The sequence below is a fragment of the Petromyzon marinus genome, chromosome 6 (genome assembly GCF_048934315.1).
Source record: "Petromyzon marinus isolate PM22_M1 ecotype Great Lakes invasive population chromosome 6, UKy_Petmar_22M1.pri1.0, whole genome shotgun sequence".
Taxonomy (NCBI): Eukaryota; Metazoa; Chordata; class Hyperoartia; order Petromyzontiformes; family Petromyzontidae; genus Petromyzon; species Petromyzon marinus.
Genome location: NC_133672.1, coordinates 15,076,211 through 15,091,191, shown reverse-complemented (window position 1 = coordinate 15,091,191; position 14,981 = coordinate 15,076,211). Strand labels below are relative to the sequence as shown.

The following is a 14,981-nucleotide window of genomic DNA, read 5'->3' as shown; positions in this document are numbered from 1 at the left end:
TTGAACCTGAATGTTTTTTTTTTAAACCGCAACACCCTCCCTCCTTATCAGACGATGCCCATTTGTGCAATCCACCTTAGACACAAAGTCGATCAGCGCGCTGCACCAAAACAGCAGAGAGACCTCCGAGCTCGTTGCCGTCCCCTGTTCGCGGAGTCAAACGCCGCTGCCCTTGAAACCAAATGCGCTCTATTGTTCGGAAGAGCGGGACGCGGTGTTTCAGACGCGCCGCTGTCAACGGCGGTTCCTCGGGATCGGGGGACTTTTTTGTGACGGTGAAATGTTTTTTTTTCTTCCTAGCACTGTTCTCATTGCGCGCAGAGGCGGACCTCATCCGGCACCGTCGTTCTGGGGGTCCCTATTTCGGGCAAGTTAGTAGCTCGTCTTCCACCACGATCCTGCTCACCGCGCCCATGCGGTCGAGCGACTCAAACGGACCCCGAGCGGAACCCGACCGCACGTGGCCTCACCGCCCACGGGGAGGTCCACGGGGAGGCCCATGCCCAGCCCCATGCCCAGCCTGGCGCTTCCGCAGGATCAAGTGCCGGATTAAGCTAGTGCGGGGCCTGTAGCATATGTTGTTATAAAGGGGCCCGAAATAAAAAAATATAAATATTAAAAAACTAATTTCTTTTTTACTTGCATAGTAAAGTAATTGTAATTTAAAATTTGCTATACAGCGAGATAATACGACAAATCGCTAACCTTAAACACCCGGTCGTTCATAAAAAAGTTGAAGGCGGTATAGTACTATAGTAATAGAGCAAGTGCAGAATCACTGAACCGGCATTGATAGCTTGAAATAATTTAGCGCGGGGCCCTTGAAAGTGCGGGGCCCGTAGCATATGTACAGTGAGGGAAAAAAGTATTTGATCCCCTGCTGATTTTGTACGTTTGCCCACTGACAAAGAAATGATCAGTCTATAATTTTAATGGTAGGTTTATTTGAACAGTGAGAGACAGAATAACAACAACAAAATCCAGAAAAACGCATGTCAAAAATGTTATAAATTTATTTGCATTTTAATGAGGGAAATTAAAATTTGACCCCTCTGCAAAACATGACTTAGTACTTGGTGGCAAAACCCTTGTTGGCAATCACAGAGGTCAGACGTTTATTGTAGTTGGCCACAACGTTTGCACACATCTCAGGAGGGATTTTGTCCCACTCCTCTTTACAGATCTTCTCCAAGTCATTAAGGTTTCGAGGCTGACGTTTGGCAACTCGAACCTTCAGCTCCCTCCACAGATTTTCTATGGGATTAAGGTTTGGAGACTGGCTAGGCCACTCCAGGACCTTAATGCGCTTCTTCTTGAGCCACTCCTTTGTTGCCTTGACCGTGTGTTTTGGGTCATTATCATGCTGGAATACCCATCCATGACCCATTTTCAATGCCCTGACTGAGGGAAGGAGGTTCTCACCCAAGATTTGATGGTACATGGCCCCGTCCATCGTCCCTTTGATGCGGTGAAGTTGTCCTGTCCCCTTAGCAGAAAAACACCCCCAAAGCATAATGTTTCCACCTTCATGTTTGACGGTGGGGATGGTGTTCTTGCGGTCATAGGCAGCATTCCTCCTCCTCCAAACACGGCGAGTTGAGTTGATGCCAAAGAGCTCCATTTTGGTCTCATCTGACCACAACACTTTCACCCAGTTGTCCTCTGAATCATTCAGATGTTCATTGGCAAACTTCAGACGGGCATGTATATGTGCTTTCTTGAGCAGGGGGACCTTGCGGGCGCTGCAGGATTTCAGTCCTTCACGGCGTAGTGTGTTACCAATTGTTTTCTTGGTGACTATGGTCCCAGCTGCCTTGAGATCATTGACAAGATCCTCCCGTGTAGTTCTGGGCTGATTCCTCACCGTTCTCATGATCATTGCAACTCCACGAGGTGAGATCTTGCATGGAGCCCCAGCCCGAGGGAGATTGACAGTTCTTTTGTGTTTCTTCCATTTGCGAATAATCGCACCAACTGTTGTCACCTTCTCGCCAAGCTGCTTGGCAATGGTCTTGTAGCCCATTCCAGCCTTGTGTAGGTCTACAATCTTGTCCCTGACATCCTTGGAGAGCTCTTTGGTCTTAGCCATGGTGAAGAGTTTGGAATCTGATTGATTGATTGCGTCTGTGGACAGGTGTCTTTTATACAGGTAACAAGCTGAGATTAGGAGCACTCCCTTTAAGAGTGTGCTCCTCATCTCAGCTCGTTACCTGTATAAAAGACACCTGGGAGCCAGAAATCTTTCTGATTGATCGGGGGTCAAATACTTATTTCCCTCATTAAAATTCAAATCCATTTATAACATTTTTGACATGCGTTTTTCTGGATTTTTGTTGTTATTCTGTCTCTCACTGTTCAAATAAACCTACCATTAAAATTCTAGACTGATCATTTCTTTGTCAGTGGGCAAACGTACAAAATCAGCAGGGGATCAAATACTTGTTTCCCTCACTGTAGCTACTTTTGTTACTAGGATAATCCGGCACTGCCGAGGATCATGATCGCGCTCGATGAGGCGGACCGGAGCATGCCTTTCGAGGAGGCCTGGCTCGGGTCGATGGATCGCGACACGTGGAGGAACATTCGAACGGTCCCATTGATGGTTTAGCGATCACTGCGGTCCTATTGCCAACCTTATTTTGGATGAAAGTTGGGTTGTGGTGACACTGGCTGTGACCTTGGACGAGGCAGCCTTGTCTTGGCAAATTTGTTTTCTTTCACAGCCTCTGGGAAGCCATTGTCGATACACACACCACACACACACTTTAATCACAATAGACTACATGACTAAAGCAAGGTCGCTCCCAGTAGTCAATGCCGATGCACAATGTACGTACGATCTCTCACCACTGAGGGATTCATGATCAATTGTTGAATTTGCATTCTTCAGAATTTGAACCAGGAGCAGCGTGAAGAATGTTGGCCGTGTGGGATCGTTGGTCCTGCCAATGGGGAGCCGTTGGAGTAAAACGATGTTCCCACTGATAACGCGAACGCGTCTGCGCCGAGTGCCAATTGCAGCTGCCGTAACGACTGCCCAGTAGCGCAACTGGCGTGAGAGCAGGGGGTGCCTTGGCCCCCCGCCCCCCTGGTGGTCAAAGCTACGAGTTGGGCCCCCCTTGACAATCACCAAGAAGGCAACAGTTTGAGGCCGTACATTTGGGGGAGGTAATCTCCAAGTTTTCCAAACGCAAAAAGAAAGAACGGGACTGTCAAGTAATGAGAGATGAGTCATCTTTGTGATGAGTTGACAATGTAATTAATTATTTTCATATATAGTTCTGTTGATTATTCAAAACAAGTATGGTCATGTTAAAGTTAAATGTTCGAGACGAGCGTTTCTGTTGAAAGCGTTTGTAGGATCCATGCTGTGATAATATAATTCTAAAATAATATAAATATTAGAGAAATGTTGTGAAAGGATATTATTGTTATACATTAATTTGCTGCTGTATATGTTCTCGTAACTCTTGCGTAGCTGTTAAATATTGGAAGTAATAGTTTCATTTACCGTAAAGAAACGTAATGTAACGTAACGAAACACAATTTGCGTTGAACGACAGTAACTTCAATAAAGAACAATGGATAATAGATCTCCGTTTATGGGATTATTTATCTCCTTAGATACGCGTCAATTACATTTCACAGAGGTGCTACGGAGCTTTAGTGGCTGCATTTTGCCAAAACGGAGTTTTATTTGTATGTGTTTGGGGGATTTGTTTACCTTTCATGCTTTTGTACTGTTTGTTGTTGTAACGTTCTTACCCGCCCCTACCGGACATATGTGCAAACGAGCTTTATAGCTCATCGGATTCCTCCTGTACAAATAAATAGTCTGATTAATGTTCGATGCCTTGAGCGTAATGGTGTGATTAGACAATAGGAGCCCCGATATATAGCCTAGGTGCGACCGTGCCAGACAAATCAAATAAGGGGGTCCCACCTGATCGATTTCCATACACCCTGAGCTGCCAATGTCGTTTCGATACTGATACTACCCCCTGATGCGCGTGTACACTCCCGATGCTACTCCTCTCACTCATCCCCTTCTCCGCTCCAAACATTGCACCAGATGCAGACTCCCAGCTCTGCAGAAATTACTGTTTAAAATCATGTATACCTATCTCCCTACTCCCCACCTCCCATTTAACATTTGAGATGCGTTAAACGCAGTTATAGCAAAAACAAAATTTTTGAGCCCTTGATCAATCCAATGCTGGCCTCCCTACACCGTTGAGGTCGCAGCTCAGAGCGGGTTCGTGAAGGTGGGGAGGAGCATAGATGCTGGGTCACATCACAAAACAACAGTAGATTATCTCTGTGCTGTGTCCGTTTAATCGTGTCGCTTTGCGGACACGACCAGCTTCAATAAAACAATGGCAATGCAGCAAATGCGGGCAGCAGCAGTAGCGATATTTTCATTTTCAATGCACGCAGGAAGAAACTGGCAGAGAGGGAGGTGGAGAAGAATAGCAGCGCAGTGTGATCGATTGACATAGCGCCAACGAGGCCATCAATTCTCACTCACCGGCGACTGACACTCGTTAAATCCGAGACTACAGAGTAGCGAGCCCCCCCCCCCCACCCACCCAACTGATTTAACTCATGGAAATGAGCCCCGGGTTGTAATTGATTAGATGCTGCTGCTGCTGTTCCTACGGCCGCTCCCACTCTCCGTTCGTGCAAGCAGCAATGGAGTCGATGGAAGGTGGTGATCGGATCACGGCAAGGCACGCATCATCTGCATTCTCAATTCCACGAAGAAGACAAAGGTCCCCCGTGTAGCCTGAACAGACTGTTGGGGCAAGTGCTGTTAGCGGGCACCTACGAAGGCCGGCACGGCGCACGATTGGGGTACGTGAACAGCACCACTCCCAACCGCCTTTGTCTCCCCAGCGGCGATGTTTACACACCGCAACAGGTAATTGTTTGAGGCTGAGTCGACCTTGGGGAGGTCCAGGACCGGTTCGGATGATGGCCACCGGTGTATGCCGTGAGCGGAAATCGAAGTCGGGTGGCCAGGTTCGGAGAACCGCGGCGCTACCCGCTACACTACCGCTCAATTAAACACACACACACAAGCGCGCATTCTCGCTCATACAGAACTCAAGTATCCAATGTTTAGCCGTACGATCGATACAGCAATTTGCCGTTAGCGAGCGAGCCACTAAAGTTTGTGGTGTGGCGAGAAACCATCGCACCCGTCCGGCCGTCGCTTGTATCTGCCCGTGCTCAAGTTGACACATCGCACCGCGTACCCATTGAAGGACGAATTTAATACGGCGGAGACGGTCTGATAGGGTTCACGTTATTCTCTGCAGGGAATCAAACCCGGGCGGCCGTGTTCATCGCTTAATTCGGTCCACACGTCAAGCAAAAAAAGACTAAATCCCCCGTACATCTTTAACAGGCTGTTGGGGGCAAGTGCTGTTAGCGAAGGGGGGGGGGGGGGACACTACGCCCGGCCGCGTCTCCCCAGTGGCGATGTTTCTACACCACAACATGTACTCATTTGATGCTGAGTCGACACAGGGGAGGCCCAGGACCGGTACAGACAATCGTCACCGGCGTTGGCCGTGAGCGGGAATCGAACTCGTGTCGGCAGGTTCGTAGCGCAGCGTGCTGACCGCTGTACTACCGCTCCCACACTCGTCCAACACGCACACATTCAGAGGTGATACAGGGTCTCGTCAGCAGAGACAGGCTTGCTTAACACCAAGAATATAAAAATGGCAAGCGTTACTCTGCCGATGCGACACTTCATAGGGAAAGCGGCCCAGAGTTTGTGTCTGTATCAAAAACCAATTACGCTTAAAAACAAACACGTTAAGCAGGCGGTATTGTATGTTTGTTTGATTATTATTTTATTTTCTAAGCACGTGAGTGGTGTCTTTGTTACGAATCCTCCAGTGACCCCCTTCCCGTTGCCTCCCACTCTGACACCTCCTGCCCCCTTGTATTCGACGTGACGCGTGCGAGACGCCACGAAACAACCCCACCACCACCACCACCCCCACCACCACCCCCCTTAAAAGCCACCACGAGCCGGCGTGATTGTGCTCATTACGCACAGCACTCGTGCAGTCTAAAAGCAGCGATTTTCAGCCACAACATATCTGAAGATATTTGTTTGTGTGCGTGTGTGTACATTCTACACAATAGTACTAACATGAATACATGACTAAATGTACACCCGGACGGACGACGTGGCCTCGACGCCCGATCGTGTCCGCAGCTTGTTTTATGCCAGCGGTTCGACTATAACCAGCGTTTAAATTCCAGCGGTTCGAGACCAGCGGTTGTATACCAGCGGTTCGATACCAGCGGCCGCCCGGATTAATACTGCTGGTGTTTTAACCATTAATACAGACGTCGTCCGAATCACCGTGGAAGTTAAAGATCCCATCACAATCTAACTTTGAAAGATGATCCGCAGATTGCTCAGCTGGATTATACGTAGCAATCATCGCTTTCCAACGTTAACACCTTTTGGAGGCAGGACTCTCCTATGGCATGAGACTTAGTGAAAGTTCCTTGGGTAAACAAGAGTAATAATAAGAAGAAGAATCAAGTCATTGCCAATCCACTGCTAGATAAAGGCCACTTCATGCTGTGTCTATGAAGAAATTCGTTTTACCATACTTCACCACGCTGGTCAATGGGGATTGGTAAAGGGTGGGGAAGGGTGTAAATCGCTGCTGCTGTTATCCGTGGCCAGGAATCAAACTCAGGTTGTGTGAGTTCATAGCGCGGTGCGCTAACCACTGGGCCACCCCTCCATTCTATGAATATGAAATATTAATTATGCACATACAGTAATGTATTTCAGCAGCGCAGATCCTAAACGAGTGCTCGGCAGTAGCGGGGATCATTCAAGGCGCTCGCGATGCTTTGCAGGACCGCGTTATTAGATCGCACACGTGCGGTTTTATCCACGGCTAATCAACGACCGAACCCAGCGAGGGTCAAAGTGTTCCTGGCGTTTCGTCAGTCTCCGTGTGGGCAATGCGTGGGCGGGTCATTCGAAGAGAGGAACGGACACCGCACGCTAATTGCAGGCGCGACCTTCATCATAACCATCTGAAGCATCGGCGCATCAACAACACAAAAACACAAAAAACTGCTCATTTGGAATCGGTCGACCCGACTCGCGTCCGCTCAGCCAGCATCGGATGAGCGCGCATCGCCTCCGCGTTTGCGCATTAAGTCTCTCTCTCTCCCCCTCCTCGAGGAGTCCCAGCGGTGCCGCTCCGCGCTCTTCACGCGGCGAAAATCGCCGCTCTCACGACACGAGACGGCAGCGCAGCCGCGGCAAATGAACACAACGAACAAACACAGTCATTGCAATTCCACACTCCACGTGAGTCGCTCGCAGACCCACGCTCGCGCATCCAGTGATTGCGCGCACCTCCAGTCATTGCGCGCACATTAGCGGCGCGGCTCTACTTGTGCTCGGGGCCACGAGGAGGCTGGACGAGAGCGAGCGTGCGTCACCGCGCTCAATCTGAGATCCGAGTTAGACTCCACCGCCTCCTCCTCCTCCTCGGAGCCGTCACCTCGCGTCCTGTACGAGGCTCGCGGGCAGAAGCTGCGAGCGGGCGTCTTTACGCGTTCCTGCACTCGAGCCATGGCAGCCGAGCCCTGCAGCGCGTACTACGCGGAGCCTTGGGACGGCACCGCGCCGCCCACGGGACAGCTGAACGCCACGCACTGGCCCCCGGGTTGCGACTACGGGGGGTACGACGTGGAGGACGAGAACGGGGCGCAGGGGCCCGGAGACCCGACGCTGCCCACGGCTCGCCTGCTCATCGGCGTGGCGTTGGGCACCACGATGCTCGTCTGCGGCGTGGGTAACGTGCTCTTCTGCGTGGCGCTACTGCGCTGCCGCCGCCTGCGCAACACCACGAACCTGCTCATCGCCAACCTCGCCGTGTCTGACCTCGTGGTGGCCGCCGTGTGCTGCCCCTTCGAGCTGGAGTACTATGTGGTGCGGAGGCTCACGTGGAGCCACGGGCCCCGGCTCTGCGCAGTGATCAACTACGTGCGTGCCGCCTCGCTCTACGTGTCCACCAATGCGCTCCTCGCCATCGCAGTGGACAGGTGCGTGCGCGGAGACACCAGTGTCACGTGGGTGATCATCTCTAGTCTCACGCAGGTGGTCATCTCCCGTCTCACGCAGGTGATCATCTCCCGTCTCACGCAGGTGATCATCACCCGTCTCACGCAGGTGATCATCGCCCGTCTCACGCAGGTGATCATCTCCCATCTCACGCAGGTGGTCATCTCCCGTCTCATGCAGGTGGTCATCTCCCGTCTCACGCAGGTGATCATCTCCCGTCTCACGCAGGTGATCATCTCCCGTCTCACGCGGGTGATCATCTCTCGTCTCACGCGGGTGATCATCTCCCGTCTCACTGAGGGACCACCCTCTTGTCTCATGCCGGCTCTCTTTATCGCCCAGGGATACTGCGAGCACCGCACGTGATTCACACATTGGCATATGAAAAATGTCATCCTCCACGGCTGTAATGCGTCAGTGAATCTTCCCGACTTATTATTAATATCCTGTGTTATTATCTGGATTGGCAAAGCTCCATGATCACTTGTCTTCATTCAAACACCCCCTAGGGCTCCATTGCCTCGTGAGATGTCCACTTATATCCCCATGAGATTGTCCACTCATTGCCTCATGACATTCAGCGACCTATTAGACGATCGCCTGAGTCTGCCACGGTCTTTATAAATTTCATCCTCCGCTTAAATGAACTGAGATCTTCACTCAGTGCCTCCAAGATATCGCTTCATCGCACCGTGACACTTCACACGTAATGTCCCATGAGATGTCAATTGCAAACCCATCACCCTCCTCCCAGGTCCCCTATCACATTCACCAGCTCCACGAGGACCGGACCCTCACCGCGAGGCTGCCGTCTCCGTCACACCCCCTACCCCACGCCCGCTCTTGTCTACCGCAGGTACTTGGTCATTCTGCGGCCACTCCAACCCCGCATGGCCCGGCGCACCACGGCCGCGCTGCTGGCCGCCGTGTGGGCCTTGTCCGCGCTGCTCGCGGTCCCAGCCGCGCGTTTCTCCACGGAGACGGCGCTGCCGGCCGCGAGCCCCCGCGACCCCGTGCAGCGCAAGTTCTGCGGGCAGATTTGGCCCGCGCAGAGCGCGCTGCTCTACAAGTCGTACTTCCTCACCGTGCTCAGCGCGCAGTTCGTGGCGCCCGTGCTCGCCATGAGCTTCTGCTACGCGTGCATCGCCAAGGAGCTGTGGTTCAAGGTGCGACGACGTCCCTCACTCATTCCCACGACGCCCCTCATTCATTCCCACGACGCCCCTCGCTCATTCCCACGACGCCCCTCGCTCATTCCCACGACGCTCCTCGCTCATTCCCACGACGCCCCTCACTCATTCCCACGACGCCCTCACTCATTCCCACGACGCCCCTCGCTCATTCCCACGACGCCCCTCGCTCATTCCCACGACGCCCCTCGCTCATTCCCACGACGCCCCTCGCTCATTCCCACGACGCCCCTCACTCATTCCCACGACGCCCCTCACTCATTCCCACGACGCCCCTCACTCATTCCCACGACGTCCCTCACTCATTCCCACGATGCCCCTCACTCATTCCCACGACGCCCCTCACTCATTCCCACGTCGCCCCTCACTCATTCCCACGACGCCCTTCACTCATTCCCACGACGTCCCTCACTCATTCCCACGACGCCCTTCACTCATTCCCACGACGCCTCTCACTCATTCCCACAACGCCGCTCGCTCATTCCCACGACGCCCCTCACTCATTCCCACGACGCCCTTCACTCATTCCCACGACGCCCCTCACTCATTCCCACGACGCCCCTCACTCATTCCCACAACGCCGCTCGCTCATTCCCACGACGCCCCTCACTCATTCCCACGACGCCCCTCACTCATTCCCACAACGCCCCTCACTCATTCCCACGACGCCCTTCACTCATTCCCACGACGCCCCTCACTCATTCCCACAACGCCGCTCGCTCATTCCCACGACGCCCCTCACTCATTCCCACGACGCCCTTCGTTCATTCCCACGACGCCCCTCACTCATTCCCACGACGCCCCTCACTCATTCCCACAACGCCCCTCACTCATTCCCACGACGCCCTTCGTTCATTCCCACGACGCCCCTCACTCATTCCCACGACGCCCCTCACTCATTCCCACAACGTCCCTCACTCATTCCCACGACGCACCTCACTCATTCCCACGACGCCCCTCACTCATTCCCACAACGCCCCTCACTCATTCCCACGACGCCCCTCACTCATTCCCACGACGTCCCTCACTCATTCCCACGATGCCCCTCACTCATTCCCACGACGCCCCTCACTCATTCCCACGTCGCCCCTCACTCATTCCCACGACGCCCTTCACTCATTCCCACGACGTCCCTCACTCATACCCACGACGCCCCTCACTCATTCCCACGACGCCCCTCACTCATTCCCACAACGCCGCTCGCTCATTCCCACGACGCCCCTCACTCATTCCCACGACGCCCCTCACTCATTCCCACAACGCCGTTCGCTCATTCCCACGACGCCCCTCACTCATTCCCACGACGCCCCTCACTCATTCCCACGACGCCCTTCACTCATTCCCACGACGCCCCTCACTCATTCCCACGACGCCCTTCGTTCATTCCCACGACGCCCCTCACTCATTCCCACGACGCCCTTCGTTCATTCCCACGACGCACCTCACTCATTCCCACGACGCCCCTCACTCATTCCCACAACGCCCCTCACTCATTCCCACGACGCCCCTCACTCATTCCCACGACGCCCCTCACTCATTCCCACGACGCCCCTCACTCATTCCCACGACGCCCCTCACTCATTCCCACAACGCCCCTTACTCATTCCCACGACGCCCCTCGCTCGTTCCGTCATTCCTCTGCGCCGTGGCTCTGCTCACCAATTCCCTGCTGCTTCTCCCCCATTATAACGCGGAGTGGCTGCGATGAGTGGTGTCCCCTGGCGGGGAAACGAGAACAAGGCGCACGCAATGCGCGTGGACGTGGCGTCTAAATGCGACACCACATTCGAGGAGGCCGCGCGGAATCGGTGGACACTTTTTTTCGTTGCCCTCTTCCACAAGCGACGTCAAAAATCCGTCTCGAGTGAAGCGGCAGGTTAGGACATTGCGCTTTGAACCCTACGACCGGCTGACATCAGCAGCGAGTGATATCTGAACGAATCCCGGGCCCATGCCAGAGCCTTTACTGACATTACTGACCTGTACGGTGGTAGATGACCGACAAAACCATCCCCGCTCACCCTCCCCCACTCACCTTTCCATTGCTTTCACAATTAGGCCGAAGCGTTTTGAGACGCGAAAGATGTTTCATGGGATGATGATGGATGACGGATAATGCTGGCTACCATGGATGAGTAGAAATATGAAGCATGCTTAGGTGGTGGTAGCGGTCATCTGATAAGTAACGGATCAGTATGTGGTGGCGAACGAGAGCAATAGGGTGAAGCAGTGCGTCATGAAGGAGTTTATTGTGAATACAACTAATTATTGGCGAGTTATGAATGAGTGAATGTGGTCATTAGTGGTGAAGCATGGTTATGAATGTGCATCTGTACATGACCGGCACAAATGAATCAGTAGCGCCGTTGAGAGCCTAATAAATGACTAATGTGGGATTATAAATACAAATCAACGCCCCCCCCCCCCCTGCCGCGAAAACCTGGCAGGACCCTCCCGTAGAAGAGTCACGAGTCTCGGTCCGGCTTTCCTGGGAAATAAAGAGGAATAAAAATACACAAAACAGAAATTACGGCCCCGCTCAATCCTCCATCAGCCACACGGTCTTGTTGGGGGGAGCATCATACAATCCGCAGCTGTGGTTCAACACAAGGGGCCGATTTCTACATTCGGCGACATCGTCAGCTGTTTTCGAACCAATTGCTCGTGAACCGGCATATGTATTGGTTAAGGAGAGAATACGCCGAGAGTAGGAGGCGTAGTGTCTGCGTGTTTATGCTACTCATACCCTGCGCAGCGACCCGAAATGATGGCACGGTGTTAGTCATGAGCAGATGCATCCGTTCACGCACATCATGCTCCGTTATTCGTGACCACGTTCACTCATTCCTATCACTTCTACTCATTAAAAAAACACACAAATCACGCTCACCAGCAATTAGTTTTGACTTAAAACTTTCGTGACTGCAGGAATTCATATTCTTTGGTTCTTTCGGTAAAGTCACGTAGATAGAAAAAAGTTAATTAAAAAACCCCACCACGTTTCGATCGCAACACAAGCGGTCATCATCAGGACCGCTTGTGTAGCGATCGAAACGTCGTGGTTTTTATTTTTAATTTTATCATGATTTTTTTGATTCACTTTATTATTATTTTTCTATCTACGTGACTTTACCGAAAGAACCAAAGAATACAGTAATTTGTTGTATTCATAAGATATATATATTCAGCCATTCATTAATTCATGCGACGCTAATGATTTGTGTGCGTTAACAAGTGAGCGTGCCAATGAACGACTATGGTTTAGGAGCGAAAGAGTGCGCGTGTTTACGAGTGAGCGAAGGAGCGAGCCGAGTCGAGTTTCTGATGACCCCCCACCACCACCCCCACCTCCCCCGCACCACCCCCCCCCCCACCACCCCCACCGGCACTTCTCCGACACAGCGCGTCCCGGGCCACCAGACGGAGCAGGCGCGTCGCCGGCTGCGTTCGCGGCGGCGCGGGGTGGTGGCGCTCGTAGGACTCCTGGGCGCTTTCGTGCTCTGCTGGGCGCCCTTCTACGGCTTCGCGCTGGTGCGCGACTTCTTCCCCGCGGTGCTGCTGCGCCAGCGCCACTACATCACCGTCTTCTACGCGGTGCAGTGCGTGGCCGTGAGCAACAGCGCCGTGAGCACCGTGCTCGTGGTGGTGACGCTCAAGCCAGACGCTCTGCTCGCGCACGCGCTGCGGCCCTGCCTGCGACGGGGGCCGAGCGGCCGCGCCGCGGTGCCGCCGGCCCCCGCGGTCGTGGCCACGGCTTCGGCCACTGCGCCGAGCAGCCCGGCCGGCGTGGAGCTCAAGTGCACGGCGGTGTCGGACGCCTGATGGGGGCGCGGAGGGAGGGGAGGGGAGGGGGTGACGCGGCTGCTTCACTCGAATTCAAGCTCGTCGTGGTGGGGCAAATTTTTTTTGACGTGGGAAGTCGCGATTTATTCGCGGCGAGTTTAGGGGGGTTGGTTTAGAATGCCGCTGTGAATTTGGGAGCTGGGGCGCGGTGCCGCTAATTCATTAATGATGTTAATTGTGTGTGGGGGGGGGGGGGGGATTTTAATGAGTGGGGTTAGGCGCGTGCTGTTGAATGGATGCGCCTCCACGTTGTGGTCTCGTTGACTCACGCTGGGGATGAGCGGAGCGCGCAAATGCGTGGCGATGTTCCTCACAGCCTCCAGTGCTCGCGACCATCACCACCACCACCACCCACAAGGGCGCAGCTTGCCGTAATTACCAATCGTCTGGTGCATCGTGAAACGTGGAGCGAATTCATTTGCGTCTCAATTGCAGAATGGGTAAACAGAAAGAAAAAACGCTGCACCGTGGAGGTGCTGGGTGAGGCGGCGGCTAGGTGGGGGTGGGGGGTTATCAGGGTGAATGATTTAAGTGAAGGGCATCCCGCGCGCCTGGAGCTTTCACCGCACACCTTCCTCCGCTGGCCGTCATTTAATTGCCGCTAATTGAGAGAAGCGTGACGCTTTCTGCAGAGACGGGGGTGGGGGGGAGTCTCCGTAACCTCATCACTCACGAGCACCCTCCCTCTCCTGCTGAAGCTCCCCTGCTGAACCCCCCAAGAAACCTCGTGTAACCCCTCGTCTCTCTCTCTCTCTCTCTGATGTCGAGGTCACGATCTTGCCCATGCAGCCTAAATTTATCCACAGGCCGCGTGATCGATCAGAGTATTTACAATTACCCCACGCCACCACTGCCACATGACCAATTACCAGGGTCATTATACAATCGTACTAATAGCAGCGTGCGCGCAATGACCTCGCCCTGTCGGGCCCGCCACGTGGATTATTATTCTCGACAGAAAAAGGCCGCGTCGGGTCGCTCGGCACGTGGGACCGTGCCCCGCGGCTCAGGTGGAGGCGAGAGGCACTCAACTCGCCAGAAGGGGAGCCCCCCCCCCTCGCCCTCTGTGTGTGCTTGAGATGGAGCAGGAGGAGGCATCTCAGCTGTTTATTTATTCCCCCACAAACTTTGCTTTTGTGACTAGGACAGAGTGATATTGAGAAATTTACCTATTTTCAATGGGAAAACTTGGTGTGCATTTGTAGTGACTGTGATTGTCACTGTGTGGTGCCGGGCTTACGAAGCCACGGCGGATAATGTGCTGACATTACTTGGAGCAGCCCACTCGCGGGGCGTAGTACCTACCAGCCCTAGCGGGGCTTGGGTGAGCGCTGGTCAGCGTGGAGGCATCGCGAGCAGTGTGCGGTGCCGGCTCCTGGTGAGGGAGCGAGAGGGAGCGTCAGCCAGCCAGGGTTACCTTGGGGTAATACGCTGGTTGACCTGCTGACACGTGACCGGATGATATTGGAGGGGGGCCACCGGTGGATGGGGGCCGCGGGGCGGTCACGTGGTCCAAAAGAGCTCTCGGGAACCTTCGAGAAAGAGCTCGAGAGACCTGGAAGGTGGGGGGCGGGGGGACGAAGGGCGGAGCCAGCCCCAGCCCGGGGGGATATAACGTGGTTCTTCGTGGTGTCGGTGTCAAGAAGATCCACGTCGGGAAGAAGAAGCCTCTAGCCACGCGGTCCAGGACCCAGCTTGTGGTCCGGACCGAGATAGCGAACCGTGTCTAGTTCTGCACTAGCGTGGTTAGATGGGCATTCGAGACCCGAGTGTAGATTGTGTGATGTTCCGTTAAGTTTACGTAATAAATAGTGTTGCTCCCAAGATAA

General features: G+C 53.7%; 1 protein-coding gene across 1 annotated transcript; it reads left to right on the top strand.

Moving 5' to 3' along the window:
- Positions 1–6,714: 6,714 nt before the first annotated feature.
- LOC116939732 (prokineticin receptor 1-like) lies at positions 6,715–14,981 on the top strand. Its single transcript, XM_032948494.2, has 3 exons — positions 6,715–8,100; positions 8,976–9,285; positions 12,712–14,981. Exons 1-3 carry the CDS (start codon positions 7,628–7,630, stop codon positions 13,129–13,131), a joined length of 1,203 nt encoding a protein of 400 aa, XP_032804385.1. The 5' UTR covers positions 6,715–7,627; the 3' UTR covers positions 13,132–14,981.